The sequence below is a fragment of the Equus asinus genome, chromosome 5 (genome assembly GCF_041296235.1).
Source record: "Equus asinus isolate D_3611 breed Donkey chromosome 5, EquAss-T2T_v2, whole genome shotgun sequence".
NCBI classification, from domain to species: domain Eukaryota; kingdom Metazoa; phylum Chordata; class Mammalia; order Perissodactyla; family Equidae; genus Equus; species Equus asinus.
The window spans coordinates 27,432,417-27,447,501 of record NC_091794.1 but is presented as its reverse complement, the minus strand read 5'-3'; the positions used below and the strand labels follow the sequence as shown (position 1 = coordinate 27,447,501).

Below are 15,085 nucleotides of genomic sequence, written 5' to 3'. Positions count from 1 at the left end.
AGGAAATAGGCGTGTGTAGCCAGTCTACCAGAGTTAACCAGAAATCTTACGGTTCTTTTTTAGTAAATGTATTTTTAATTCCAAAAGTAAAAAAAAAAAAAAAGGGCTACAGAAGACTACATACAATATGGTTTTTCAGCTGTTGTAGAATTCTTTCTTCAAATAAAACCCGATGTGTACTATATATATTTTGATGTATGTTTAAGTAAGCCTTCCCACTTCTGATTCCCACCTACTTCCCTCACACCATTGTCCCTTGAAAAGACTTGAAAGAACACATTTGAAAACCATTAACTGGTTTATTCATTTGTCATCAAATAATTCCATCCCTCTTCAGTTTTATTTCAAGAGATAGATTCTTAAAGTTGGGTAGCATGAAAAGGAATATGAAGACCGGCCCTGTGGCCGAGTGGTTAAGTTCGCACGCTCTGACCTGGCGGCCCAGGGTTTTGCTGGTTCAGATCCTAGGCATGGACATGGCACCGCTCATCAGGCCATGCTGAGGCAGCATCCCACATCCCACAACCAGAAGGACCTACAACTAGAATATACAACTATGTACTGGGGAGCTCTGGGGTGAAGAACGAGAAATTTTAAAAAAGAAAAAATATGATTTGTATCCTAATTTCCAGTTGCCAAATTAGAAGAAAAGAATGAATAAGTTGTATTATAAATGTAATTGCTGGGATCCTTTCTTGTACTCTCAAGAGAGCTTCTTTGGCTATAAGAATTAAATCTGTTTGAATATTATACATTAATTAATAAAGTAGTGGGACACTATTCTTTTTATCAAATTTGAAGATATTCTTACCATTTTGCAATTAATACAGTATTATTTCCAAAATATTTAGAGCGGTTAAAATTATCTTTAGTTTTCATCATTGTTGTTGACTCTGAAAACCCTATTAACTCTAGTTTTGTGAACACATGGAAGGAATAATTAACTGGCAAAATAATCACTCTGTTGATCTAGTCTTACAGTCCACAACTAATGAATCAAATCTGTCAGGGGATGTGTTTTCCCAAGTATGTCTAGTCAAAATAGAAGAGTACCTCTTAATATTTACTTTTTGTTTATTAATTTAGAGCACCTCTCTAGATTTGTCTTCATTTTAGAATTCAATATAGGTTGCCATTGGATCATACTAAAAGCATTTTTGAAATTTCTTATACAGCGTTGAGAGAAATAAGGTAGTATACCTAGTAGCAAACTATTACCATAACAAGTTAATCGTGCTATTTCTTTTTTGTCTCGTCGTCGTCTTGTATATAGTACAAGATCGAGCTTGGCCTTATTTTGCTTACCTTGGTATATTGTTTAATTATGTACTCAGATTATATATACTTTCAGAATCCTATGTTTATTTAGTATTGATAATACCTTTATAACTAATAATTATGGACTTTTTTCTTCTTAATCCAGAGCCCTTTTTGATTATGACAAGACTAAAGACAGTGGCCTTCCCAGTCAGGGGCTGAACTTCAAATTTGGAGATATCCTCCATGTTATTAATGCTTCTGACGATGAATGGTGGCAAGCCAGGCAGGTTACACCAGACGGTGAGAGTGATGAAGTTGGGGTGATTCCCAGTAAACGCAGGTAAATATAAGTCTGTTACAGTCTTGCCACTTGAAAGTTGGGCATTATAAATAGTTGTTTTTCCTGTCAATTTCTTTGACTGAGTTGGTGATTTTCTGCTTGGTTTTTCATATTGTGTTTCACAGTCATTTAATTTTATTCACCTTATACTGTTACCAGTGACATAACTAGAGAATATGATGCCCCCAAACAGAAATTTCTCTAAAGTTCTTATTAGTTGCTAAAAACAAAATAAGTACGATTTAAGTCACTTTGCCATGTATCTAAACTAGTGGGGAGAGAGAATTAAAACTTTCTGTAGTTTTCCCATGTAGCTAGTGATAAAACCTAAATTTTCGGAGATTTTGATTGTGTGAGTTGCCTCCTTTAGACTTAAAAAATGAAAGCGTTGTAAATAAATGATGAAATGATGCAGAATTTTTAGACATAAATCTGGTAATATGCTTCACATCTCTCTTTTTTTTTTTTTTTTAAACTTACTTTAGGAGTATTGGTGCATTCACTGGTCTTTCTTCTTCACTTTTAACCGTTTATTATAGTGATTTGTTGGTACCTACTTACCATCTAGTGGTAAAAGTGGTTAAGTGCAGATTATCTTTAAAAAGGATGATTCCAGCTTAGACAACCCCTTCTAAGGTCTGTGAAATGCTGTTGAATGTCCCTACTTTTGTGGAAAAGGTATTATGACGTCAGTTCATAATTCCCCCAAAATAGCTTATTTATGAGATCTGAGTCGTTTAAATCATTGCCTTAAAAGTCCTTTTAAGTTTTAAGATAGCCAGCAAAAATTGTTAATGAGACATAACTGTTTATTATAGCTGGTTAATTCACTTCACATCAAGCTTATGATGTAATAAACTTGCTCTCATTAATGAGTTGGATTTATACTTATTTTGTTGAGTCTCCATAATTGATAAGTATGCCAAATCATATACCTGTTTATAGACTTCTACCTATATACATTTGTATGTATCTGTATATCTGTTTGTAGAAGTTGAAGAGTAGGCATGTTAAAGTATTTAAAGTATTACCAAGATTTGTAATTGTGGCTTTGAGTTTTATGACTGTTGGTGGTAGATGCATATATTTAGCAAGATCCAACTATTTGGCTAGATCTTATATTTGGTGGCAACTCCTCTTTTAGCACTGCAGCCCTCAGCATAACTTTTTTCCTGGAATAGAACATAGTCTGCTTTAAATTCAGAAATACTTCCTCTGTGCCTTGTTGAGTCAGTAGAAACCTCACATCTTAAATGTGAAGGTCAGAGTTCTTAAAAATTGTCTTATCCCTTGGAGCCTCATATCTTGCAAAGGCTTCATGTTTGTTTGCAACAAATGAAAAATACAGCTGACTTTGGTGGAAAGAGATTTTTTTTGTTTCGTATAAAAATTCTCTAAGGTGGATTTTAAAGCCAGGAGTGATGTAAGAAATACATCTGAGACCTCTAAAAATCCCTGAATTCATGAATAACATTATGGAATATAATTTTTCTCCAATAAAGTACAGTATGAAACCATAACTAATTATTGCCATTTCATTCTTGAATGTATTCAAAGCTTACATTTTCTCAAGTAGAACTATCTCTTTCTTAGACCTCTTTACCTCTGATAATAGAAAAAGAAATTGTGGTTCCTACAATTCTTACATTTCTTTCAGGAGCAGTATTTGCAAATAAACAATTTAAGTCACTCACCTGTTTAGTGCACAAGATTATGGTTAGAAAACAAAGCCATTTTGAGTTGTAAATGTTCACTCAGTAAATGTTAGTTTTGCAGTACCTTCAGTAAGTGCCTAGGCAAAATTATACATCAATTATTCATGTCATGGACCCTCGAGATTGCTCTGAAATAGTAAAAAACATAAGTTTTAAATCCATGACTGCTGAGATTCTTTTCTACCCATAGTAAAACTATCTAGCTAGATAATAAAGAAAACATAAAGAAAATGCATTTATTCATAGGCGCTTTTGGTAGGTTTTCCTGCTATATACTCACATAATTGCTATGTTGAAATCAAGGATTTATAAAAGCTTAATTTACATGAAATTTTGCAAGATTCATTTTGGTGTTACAATCTACATGAAACATTTGGTTTGTTGTAGTTTTGTTTGCTTGCTGATCTTGAATAGGTAACACTTTGGGTGTACAAGGACCACCCACTGACCTTTCATCTACTTTCAACAATTGCTAACATCTTTCTCTTATTTTTGGCATATGTGTTCCATCCTGAGCTCATGTTAAACAAGAAAACAAACAGAAAACCTAGAAAATAGCTAAAGTCAGAAGTGATGCCTCATAATAATTTCAGTATAATTATGGAACTGAGTGCATATATAAATGCACATATTTGTACTGTATTTTGATACTTCACAAGTGGTTTTGTTTCATAATAAAATGAACCTTGGATTTCATTTTTCAGAAATTCTAATTAATTTTGGGGTGCAAACCTAGATGGCTTCTGAAGGTTTTAGAATATAAAGATGCTCTTTATTAAAATATCAGTTCTGATGATTTCTAGTTAGACCCTCAGATATGTTTGGTATACTTAAAAAATAATATTCTATACTTTGACAGGGTTGAGAAGAAAGAACGAGCCCGATTAAAAACAGTGAAATTCAATTCTAAAACAAGAGGAGATAAAGGGGTGAGTATATGAAATCTCTTCTTTCTAGAAATTAATAATTGAGAATAATAGGCCTTTTGATAATTCTTATTTGAGCTACATTATTAAATGAGAAGGATTTTGCCGTAAGAATTAACTGTCAACAGCTCTTGCGTTGATGCTTTACAATAGTAGATGCTAAAGTAAACAATTTCTTAAGTTAAAACACCCATTTCACAGACCTTTCCAAATTATCAAAACTGTCATTTGATATAGTCTTAACAACGTACTTTTGGTCAAAGTTCTTTTTATAAATGAAATGAATTCAACCATCATTCAGATGTCCAATTAGAAACTTGTGTCCCCAGTATTAACCATGATAGCTGATGTATAATGAATCTGCTGAGAAAATAGGTCCCCAAAAATTATTATCTAGGTCATAATGTAAGTTCACAGGTTTTTTCAAGTGAATTCCTGGAAATTTCCTTGTTCTCTCCCGCACTTTATTCCTAATATAATTTATTAATAGAGTCCATGGTTTAAATGTTTGAATCACTATGAATTTTTATTTTGAGGGCATAAAGAAAGGGACAGTGAGAGGAGGAGTTTGTACATGATCAAGAAATGAATCAAAATTCTGTCATATATATTTTAGACATTTTTTTTTCATTTACTTTAAGTCCTGCTTGAATCTAATAGATCTCAGTAGATGAAAAAGATTACAGGCTTCATCCTGTACTATGTGTGGAATTAACCTGCAATGGAATATTCTAGCAGTAAGCATGAAGAAAGAGCTGAACACGTGTTGTTTTGAAATACTATTCGTATCAATGTTTTGTTTTAGAGTTTTTTTAATCTAAAGCAAAAGTTCTATACATCTTTTGATCATATATCAAATGAATGTGGAACATTAACTCAGCAAATAAATTACCCAGCCCTCTGATACATCTCTGATATCACTAAGCACTCAAACTTAAGGCTTTAAAATTTAGAAGATAAGAAATATCCTTGATCAAAGAAATTAAATCTGAGTGAACTGTATAATGTATTCAGTTATTTTGGAAATGATAAATTCCATTAAAATTAACTTGTAGTTTTCAAAAAATGCAAAATTATATAGTGTGATCTGAAGTGATATTTAAAATGTAAATTTTTCGCAGGAAAAATATCCCAAGTAAACGCTCAAGATTTGAAATATATACAATGCTTTTTGTGCTTGTTTTATATATGTCTTTAAAAATAATTTAGTAAAAATGCACTGTCAGTATATTGAAAAACAGGCTGCATGTTGTGACTTTTCTTTCATACTGTAAGAAGTTAACTGAATTAACGACATATTTAAATCTTAGTCTTGTTTGTTGACTGTAACCAACTTTACACGGTCACTGTGTTCTAACACAGCACCAAAAGTTTGCATGATACTGAGTGGGGTAAAAATACGCTTGCCATTGATACAGAACTGCATTTCTTTCTGTGATACCATTTCCCATTCTAAGTTTTTCTTTTCCTTTCCTTGCATGGTGGTTTATGGACTTTATTCCCACTACAGACTTGTAACATTTCAGTTTCTCATTAACATTTTTAACATTCATTTAGCTGTTTTCAGATACTACATATGGAAATTATATATTTAGATAGTTTATATATTATCATGAATTTGTGGTACTTTCTCATTTCTTATATTTATTACAGTCTATCTCTCTTGCACTATAGCATTAATAACTAAGTAATTAAACAGTGTATTTAGTATGGAAAATTTAGAGAAACTGGAGGGTAATATGTTTCTTCAGTTTGTGTTTTCCTTACACATTTTAGTCTTGTTTGCTTGTGCTATTTCCGCTTTTAATAAATTCTTCACCTGGAGGAGGTTAAATGTAATACACTTAATACATTTCTTCACTAACAGGCATTTCTTTCTGTCTTCTATTATGATATCTTTATGATATCTCATTTCGGCTAAGTGCAAAGATATCAAAAATAAAAACATTTTAAACTTCATGTTTCTTTTGGTTGTTTGCTGTGAAACTGACTCTGACCACTAAATATGCAGTAAGAGGGGTAAACAGTCTTTTATTAAAAACATTAGTTTTATCAGATATCATAAAAATTATTACTAAATTCAAAACCAGTGATTGTCACAAACAAAAAGATTTAGTCCTTCCCTAAATTAGATTACCCTAAATTTTTCTCTGTTGAAACTTTTCTTCTCTTTCTTTTTTCTAAAATTTGAATTCAAGCAAATATTTTTATTCAAATAATGCTGCTTGACAGTTTACAAAACAGTTATAAACCCACATTTTGCCACAATATTTTTTTCTCATCAACTTGATTTTTGACTTCTGCTTAGAGTCATCAGATCCTTCAGATTTTAAGCTTGGAATCAAGAAAATCTGTCTGACTAGTAACTATGAATTTATTAATCCTGAATTGTTGATATGAAAAGGTAAAAATTAAAATTTAATCTTGTTTTTATAAGGATTCTTACCAAAATAAATCCTTTCAAGTAATAGAATTTGAGCTAAAAGTCACTTTAATCTACTTCAGCACCTTAATCACCTGGCATCACACACTTAAATATAGGCATGCCAAAAACATACTGCCTAGTGTCGATATACTGCAAAATGATGTTTATCCACATCAGAAGCGTCTATGACATGGATAAACTCAAGAAAAATCACAACAAAATTATTTTTATCTTATATTGTTGCTGCTTCAAAATAATAATAACAGTAATAATAATAATAAATTACAGTGTCACTAGTAGGTAAAGCCGTTTTCTTCAAGACATGGATGCCTGTGACAGAAATTATAAAAGAAACCGTTCCTCTTTAGTGGCCTCATCTTTCTTTGTGCTACCTGCTTTTAAATCTATGAATGCGCAAATAGGACATTCACAAAGGGGAAAAACTTATTTCCAACATGTGTGCAATAAAGACATCAAGTCAGCTTTGCATCTCCCTCATAGCAATTATGTATAAACTATTAGAATATTAATTGCCCTTTTTGGCTTTTATGGGCACCAAACTTTTTTTTTTCTGAGGAAGGTTAGCTCTGAGCAAACATCTGTTGCCAGTCCTCCTCTTTTGTCGCTTGAGGAAGACTGGCCTGAACTAACATCTGTGCCAGTCTTCCTCCACTTTATATGAAGGTTGCTGCCACAGCATGGCTGGTGAGTGGTGTAGGTCTGCACCCAGGATCCAAACCCACAAACCCAGGCTTCTGAAGCAGAAGGTGACAGACTTACCCACTGTGCCACAGGACTTGCTCCTGGCCACCAAACTTTTTATTACCTATTCAGGACATGGTGCCAATGGATTGAATCTGGTTCTATTTTATTTATATATACTTTTTTAAGTAGATAAGTATGGTAAAGCTTAAAGACAAACAAATCAACTGTAATTGCATTCAAGTTGGCCAGGAGATTTCTGACTCTTCTTCCTTGGTTAGATAGCATTGATAAATCTTTTGCTGGACTGTGTGTGTTTTTGATGGACCTGTCTTAGTTTTGTCCCATTTTCTGATTCATGCCATAAGCATTTAGTTGTCTTTTTTTCTCTTCCAAAAAATGAGATTTTTGTTTATTTTTAAATATTCAGCACTGGCAACTTTCTCAATTGTTTTGGTTTTCTTTCTCTTTTTCTTTTTCTTTTTTTTTTTTGAAGAAGATTAGCCCTGAGCTAACATCTGCAGCTGATCATCCTCTTTTTGCTGAGGAAGACTGGCCCTGAGCTAACATTTGTGCCCCTCTTCCTCTCCTTTATATGTGGGACGCCTGCACAGCATGGCTTGCCAAGCGGTGCCATGTCCACACCCAGGATGCAAACCGGCAAACCCCGGGCCACCGAAGCAGAACGTGCAAACTTAACTGCTGCACCACCAGGCTGGCCCCTGGTTTTCTTTAATAGTGGCTTTTTTGTTAGTTCTTTGGAGCCGTACACAAAGAAAGAAAAAGGAGAAAAATGTGCTCAAACCAAAGGAAAATAAAGATTATTATCTAATGCGTAAAAAATGTTTGAACAGGGGCCAGCACAGTAGTTAAGTGCACACGTTCCGCTTCAGCGGCCAGGATTCGCTAGTTCAGATCCCGGGTGCAGACATGGCACTGCTTGGCAAGCCATGCTGTGGTAGGCGTCCCACATACAAAGGAGAGAAAGATGGGCATGGATGTTAGCTCAGGGCCAGTCTTCCTCAGCAAAAAGAAGAGGATTGGCAGCAGATGTTAGCTCAGGGCTAATCTTCCTCAAAAAAATAAATAAATAAAATATTTGAACGGCTAAGAGTAACATTTAAAATAACTTTTGCTATACAGCACCTAGTACCTGGAAATCTAGAAAGATGGGGATTGGTATCAGTAGATGTTAGCTTGGTTTATACTGTAGTAGTAGCTAATCTAACTTACTCTTCCCTCTTTTTATCAAGTAGCACTTATTCTTTATTTTTAGATATTACTGAATTATACTCTAAATTTTTCAGTATTTTCCGTTATAAAATGTTAAAATTAGAAATTCACTTTATATTTGTTTCAAGTGAAATTCCTATACAAACTGCACAGTGTGGTCACAAGAGTCAGCTTCCACAGAGCTACTAGGCTGGGCCTTTGTACACACAGACAGTAGACATCCCTTTGTTTTGCCCCTCCTTCTCTTCTTCAGCAGTCATTCAATGACAAGCGTAAAAAGAACCTCTTTTCCCGAAAATTCCCCTTCTACAAGAACAAGGACCAGAGTGAGCAGGAAACAAGTGATGCTGACCGTAAGTATGTGGATCCAGTGGTCAACTGAAAACAGACATAGAGGGACCTACTGCCCTGCAGTTGGTTGTTACCATGGAGACAGTTTCAAGAGCTGCAACAGGTTACGAATTGTCTTAATCAGGGGCAATTTAATAGGCATAAGTTAATTTGTATACCAATCTTAACTTTTTCTGGTACCTTAGGAATTCCTAACTTAAAGTAAGCAGTATTTTTAAGCTGTATATTAAAATAGTATTATTTGATGTAAGGGTTCTTATAAGAAACACTTAGCATACTCTCAAAGATTATTTTAAAGGAAAAACATGGATACCTGAGAAGCTGCTTATTGATTTCTAGGAATAGCATTGCCAGTCTTTGATAGTAGATCTTCTGGAATAATTTCATTTTATCCTATTTCTTCATTACAGCCATGCATCAGTTAATGATGGGGATACATTTTGAGAAATGCATCTTTAGCTGATTTCTTTGTGAGAACATCATAGAGTGTACTTACACAAACCTAGATAGTATAGTCTATACACACCTGGGCTACAGGTACTAATCTTATGGGACCACCGTTGTATGTGCAGTTTGTCATTGACCAAAGCGTCGTCATGCGGTACATGGCTGTATGTAGACAATCTGAATTTTACTTTTAAAATAGCAAGAAATAGTCTCAAATTTTGCTGCTTTACCCTAATCAGCCTCTAAGATAGAACTTTCATTCTTTTTTAGGTTACATTTAGCAGCTAGCTTACCTCAAACTTTCAGAAATCTACAAAAATGCTCTAAGATATGTACACCTGTAATGGTCTTGGAACTGTCTCTTATTGTAGCACCAATTTTATGCATTACTGACAACTATTTTCTTTGATTATCTTTTTATTGCTTGCTCTCTGGGAACTACTCTCTACAGGAGATCCCTGACGACATGGGATCAAAAGGCCTGAGTAAGTTATCAAAATACTCCCAAGTTATTTTTTAACCTCCATCTACAGACCTACCTTTTTCAGATACCTTTTGAGATTCATGGTAGTGCCCTTCTGGCATGAGGAGGTATATGATTTAGACTGCTTTTAGACTTTTTATGTTAATAATATGCTTGGGATTTTTATTTCTATAATACACACCTTTTGTTTTTCTTATGCTCCATTTTTCACATGTCATTTGAAAACCTCTCTGCTCATAATTACATTTTCCTTTTTGTAATTTTTAGGGCAATTACTTTTGCTAGGGATATTTTAAATATAAAGATTTTTTTAAAAAAAATTTTAGACTACCTGCTCTCATTATTAGAATGTAGAAAATCTTCCTTGCAGTTTTATGTCCCCCCTTTTTTTGTTAAAACAAGTTAAAATTGATTCTGTTAGAAACATGGTATAATTTCAAACTGTAAAACACAATGGATCTTAAATATTAGAGAATTATGGACCTCAAGTTCAAGTAGCAGACTATGTAGGGGAAAAATTGGATATCTCTTTTTAAAGAGGTTGAAAGTTATGAAAAGAATTACAAGATTATCCTTTGTTTTATCCTTTTTTTTCCTTTCACCAGGGTGTTGTCTCTGTTTTCAGTTGTTGTATTGTTCTTGTTTAATTTTCTAGCTAGTGTTTAATCAGATAAAGCTTGCTATAGAGTCTAATATATAGGAGTAACTCAATAAATGTTGGAATGGATGAATGAAACAAGAAGTCATTTTATCAAACATTTTAAATTTTGATGTTTTCAAATTGATTAAATGTGAGATTTTACCAAATATTACTATTTTAGGTGACAGTGACTCAGAAGTGATCTTTTAGGCTGAAGTTTTTTTCTAGATAGTTCTTTCCATTTGGATTACTAAACATTTTGAAAACATTTCTTTATAATTCATTAAGGATATAACCAATGCTTGTAACTTTCTAAGATCTATATTAATAAAGATTAAATTTCAAAGAAGATTTTTTCCTGATTTATGCTAATTTTATACTGAAATTTTAATCTGAACTATAGATATTTACCTTTTTATCAACCATAATGATTAAGGTTTGTATTAGATTGAAGAGGAAGTATGCTGCTTTATATGTAATTATTTCTATTAGACACACTTTATTTTTGCATCTACCTTTTTAGGATTTGGCAAGAGCCACAAATTTACTATCACTAATGGCACCCTTTTTAAATCTCTTACCTTTGGGAAAAAGTATCAGTAAAAATCTTCAAAACTGGAAAATATTTCCACAGATTCTTAATGCTATAGAATTTATTCTGAGAATGATAACATATTTTAGAGGTGGTATGGATCAGCAGATGGACCCACAGGTTTTTATTATCTGTTGAGTCATCAGAGATCTGTGGAAAACTCATTGAAAAAGTAACTAAATGAAGAATTTAATTCCCATATTGATAGTGTTATGATGGATGGTAATTACACCTTAACCACATCATGTTTTCATCTCTCATTTTAATTGAGGTTTGAGACTTGGGAAGAGAAACAAATGAAAAATGGTGGCTGATTACCAGACAACGGCATTTAGAAAAGGTTTTAATTTTCTAGATAGTGACTGAAGATCCCTTGAATGATAGGTTTCTGTGGTTCATCTCACAGGAACTGAAAGAATTTATTCACCTGATAACTTGATGATCAAATCAAGAAGATTTTTTTTTAATGTTGAGGAAGACAGAAAAATATAATGAAAATTCTAAAACTGGATATGGAGGTTATCGTATAAAACAGATGACTGGCAGGTGACCAGGTGCCCCTTATTATACAATAGAAAATGCTGGAAAGAGGGGTGTGTCAGGGACATTATTTTTGGCATCAGTTATAGATTCTAAAGTTCAGAATACAAAGAATAAACTAAGCAAAATCCTGTGAGATTTTAATATAAGAAAATAAATGTGACCTCATATTGGTATCCATCAAGGCTTTTTGGAATAGGAATCATGAAGGGACTGGGAACAGAAGGGTAAGTCATTCCAGAGAACCAAACGTGTTGAAGAGATGTGGAATATCACTGAATATCAAGAAAGATGTACATCTGCATGTAATTTCACACACCTATGAGAAAATAAAGTTTTTAATTGAAGAGCAGAGAGAGAAACAAAAGTGATATCCTAGAATACTTTTCATAGACATGAATTCAATGATGCTACAAAGAAGAGAATCAAATAAATTATTGATTTGCCCTGTTGAGAGTAAAGGACGCATTAGTGACAGTAAAGGAAATATTACAAATGAGAAAAATTGCCTTTCCAGACCTGATTTTGACTAATAGAACTAATTAGAGTAAAATTGAAATCTGGAAAATGCAACTAATCATCGTAGCTTGTGAAAAGCTAGAAATGGAAACCTGTGCAGCTTGTATGCTATAGAAGGCAATTTTGAAAAAGCTCAGGAAAAAAATCTGGGTAAGATTCCTTCAACAGAGACTAAAAGGAAATATAGTTCAGAAGGAGCTATATAAGGTATTCAGAAGTGAAATCATGACACAGAGTTTCAGACAAGGTTTGTACCTGTCTTTTGTGTGCAGCTCAATTTTTATAGCTTTCCATTTTGTAGAACACCTCAAAAACTTCCTCAGTTAGGCACATAGGTTTCCCATTACATATCTCTTTTCTTTCTTCTCATCTTAAAGGCTTATTTAAGCAAGCTGTGCAGAGCTCTTAAATGCCAAAACCAGACTTATTTTCATTTATATCAAGAATAAGTGTAAGAACAGTAGTATTGCTTGAGATTGACGGTGTGTAGAATTTAGGGAAAACGAAGAGAAAAGATATGATACCTTCTCAGGAAGAAATGTTTGATTAGAAAGATGAGACTGGGGCTGGCCCAGTGGTGCAGCAGTTAAGTTCATGCCTTCCGCTTCCGCAGCCCAGGGTTCACTGGTTTGGATCCTGGGTCTGGACCTACGCACCACTTGTCAAGCCACGCTGTGATGGGGATGGAAAAACGACCATGCACAATATAAGTGAAAAAAGTAAAATAGGAAACTGTACATATATTGTCTCAGATTTGGAAATAAACATATTTAGGGCTAGTTTGAATAGTGTTGCCTTAAACATTCTTGTGTATGTTTTTTGGTGAACATAGATAGGCCTTTCTTTTGGGGGAAATAGGAAAGGAATTGCTGGGTCATGGATACAGACATGTGTTCAGCTTTAGTAGGTACTTCCATGTAGTTTTCCAAAGTGGTTCTACCAATTTACCCATCCCTACCCACTCCCAGTAGTATATGAGTTCCAGTTGCTACATATTCTTCTCTATGCTTAGCGTATCTGTTTTGTGTTTGTTTTTTTTTTCATTTTAGCCATTCTGATGGATGGTAGAGTTGTCCATTGTGGTTTTAATTTGCATTTCCCTGATAAGTAATAAACTTGAACACCTTTTTTTGTGTTTATTGGATATTTGAATATCTTCTTTGATGAAGTGCCTTAAAAAAAGATTATTTTTAATCATCAGGAAAAAAGCATTTTACCTTTCTAATAAGCTCCCAAGCATTGACGATGGCTATTCCAAGGGCCATACTTCAAGTGGCTAGATTTTATTGTGATAGAAAAGGATTCTGAAAGAACTTGAAGAATTTGATTGCTTAATAGTTGTTGGTAATCTTAGGGAACTCAAGATGGGTAGGAGAAATCTTCAGAAAAGAGATTGTAATAACTTTAACTTTTTATTATATAATGTGTCAGACATATTCAACAGTAGAAGAATAGTAAAATAAACCTCACAAGTACTCATTTACCCCCCTTCTGCAATTGTCACCTCACGGTAAATTTTGTTTCCTTTGTACTGCCACCTACTCTCCCCCTCGCTCACTCCATTGCAGTAACTAATGTTTCTTTCTTTTAGATTATCTTTTAGAGGTTGGTGACTGTAATACTAATCCTAATATTTATTTAAAAACTTTTTTTTAATGTAGCATTCCTGCTCTGGGAATGAATTTTAAGGAAATAGGACAAAAGGTAAAAAGCTATATAAATGAAGGCATTCATAATAGTTTGTTGGTGTTTGTGAAAAACAGTTGAAAGCAAATTGAACTAAAATGTTTTAAATAATAGGTAGTAAGGTAAATCGTGATCTATCAGTCCAATAGAATATTATACAACAGTTTAAAATGATGGTTTTGAAGTTCATTTGGTAACATGGGAAGAAATTTTTAAATATAAACTTTTAAAAACCACCATTTTACATGTGCTTGTCATATATTATTCAATCTCATAATTTTTAATATCCCTGCTTTATTTAAAATATGCATAATCGTGATTAAGATACTTATATCTCATCTTTGCAGGTTAGACTAAGACACTTATTTATCACTATGACAACAACTCAACAACCGTTATCTTTATATGAAATGTTACGTTCTACCGTTCTCTGAGCTTTTCAGTAGGATTTCAGGAGGCTCTCTCGGCTATATAATATAGTCCAGTAGACACTTCTCAAACTTTTCCCTTATCCTTTAAAAAAAGTATTTTCTTTGACTGACATAAGTTTAGATTTCCCTCTCTCCCAGGGAAATTTTGTTTTTTAGTTTTTATAAATAAAATTGCTTTTTTTTTATTCAAAGGAGACATTTATTGAGAGAATGCCTGTGCTTATATTTACGTGAGAAGAGTGCCTGGTGTTTACTGAACAATCAAGTTATGAAATGGGGTCACTTTCGAGGAGGGCCAGGCAATTTATGACTGGGTGTATTTGCTTTATCTTTTTTGGTTTGCAAAGCAGCCATTGTCAGTCTTATCAAAGGACGGTTTCTCAGAAATATTAGTCTATTTTAAAATACACTCCCACCTTCTAGAGTTCCCTTCCATTAGACTTTTTTTTGAAGCATCTGAATCTATGACATCTAAAATGCTTTATCTGTATGATCTCAGAATTTTCTGATCATGGATTTTCATTTCAGGAACAAGAAAGAAGCTGAACTAAAAGCAAGATCCTTTATTTTTTAAAAAGACATCCCTTCATTAAAATGAGTATCCGTTTGCTCAAATAACTTGTCTCCTTTATTAGTCATTACTGCTTCATAAACTAAATTAAATGGTGCCAACTACATTTTCTCTTTTTGAGTTTTATGTACACTTGGACTAATTAGAATCACTTTGCCCTCTTTGTCATATTCTACTTGCTATTTCTAATCTAGGTTTTGTTCATAAACCATGTTGTACAAAA

The 15,085-nt window shown here is 33.4% G+C and overlaps 1 protein-coding gene across 18 annotated transcripts in view; it reads left to right on the top strand.

Moving 5' to 3' along the window:
- DLG1 (discs large MAGUK scaffold protein 1) overlaps positions 1-15,085 on the top strand; it is a 256,957-nt gene that overhangs the window by 217,767 nt on the left and 24,105 nt on the right. For 9 of the 18 annotated variants that reach the window (XM_070509126.1, XM_070509131.1, XM_014868116.3 and 6 more), the window contains 3 exons: positions 1,424-1,600; positions 4,175-4,244; positions 8,855-8,954. In XM_070509126.1, coding sequence (XP_070365227.1) covers positions 1,424-1,600; positions 4,175-4,244; positions 8,855-8,954 — 347 coding nt within the window. Of the gene's footprint in view, positions 1-1,423; positions 1,601-4,174; positions 4,245-8,854; positions 8,955-9,850; positions 9,885-15,085 lie in introns of all 18 variants that reach the window. The other 9 variants (XM_014868119.3, XM_070509130.1, XM_070509137.1 and 6 more) reach the window with 2 other exon arrangements.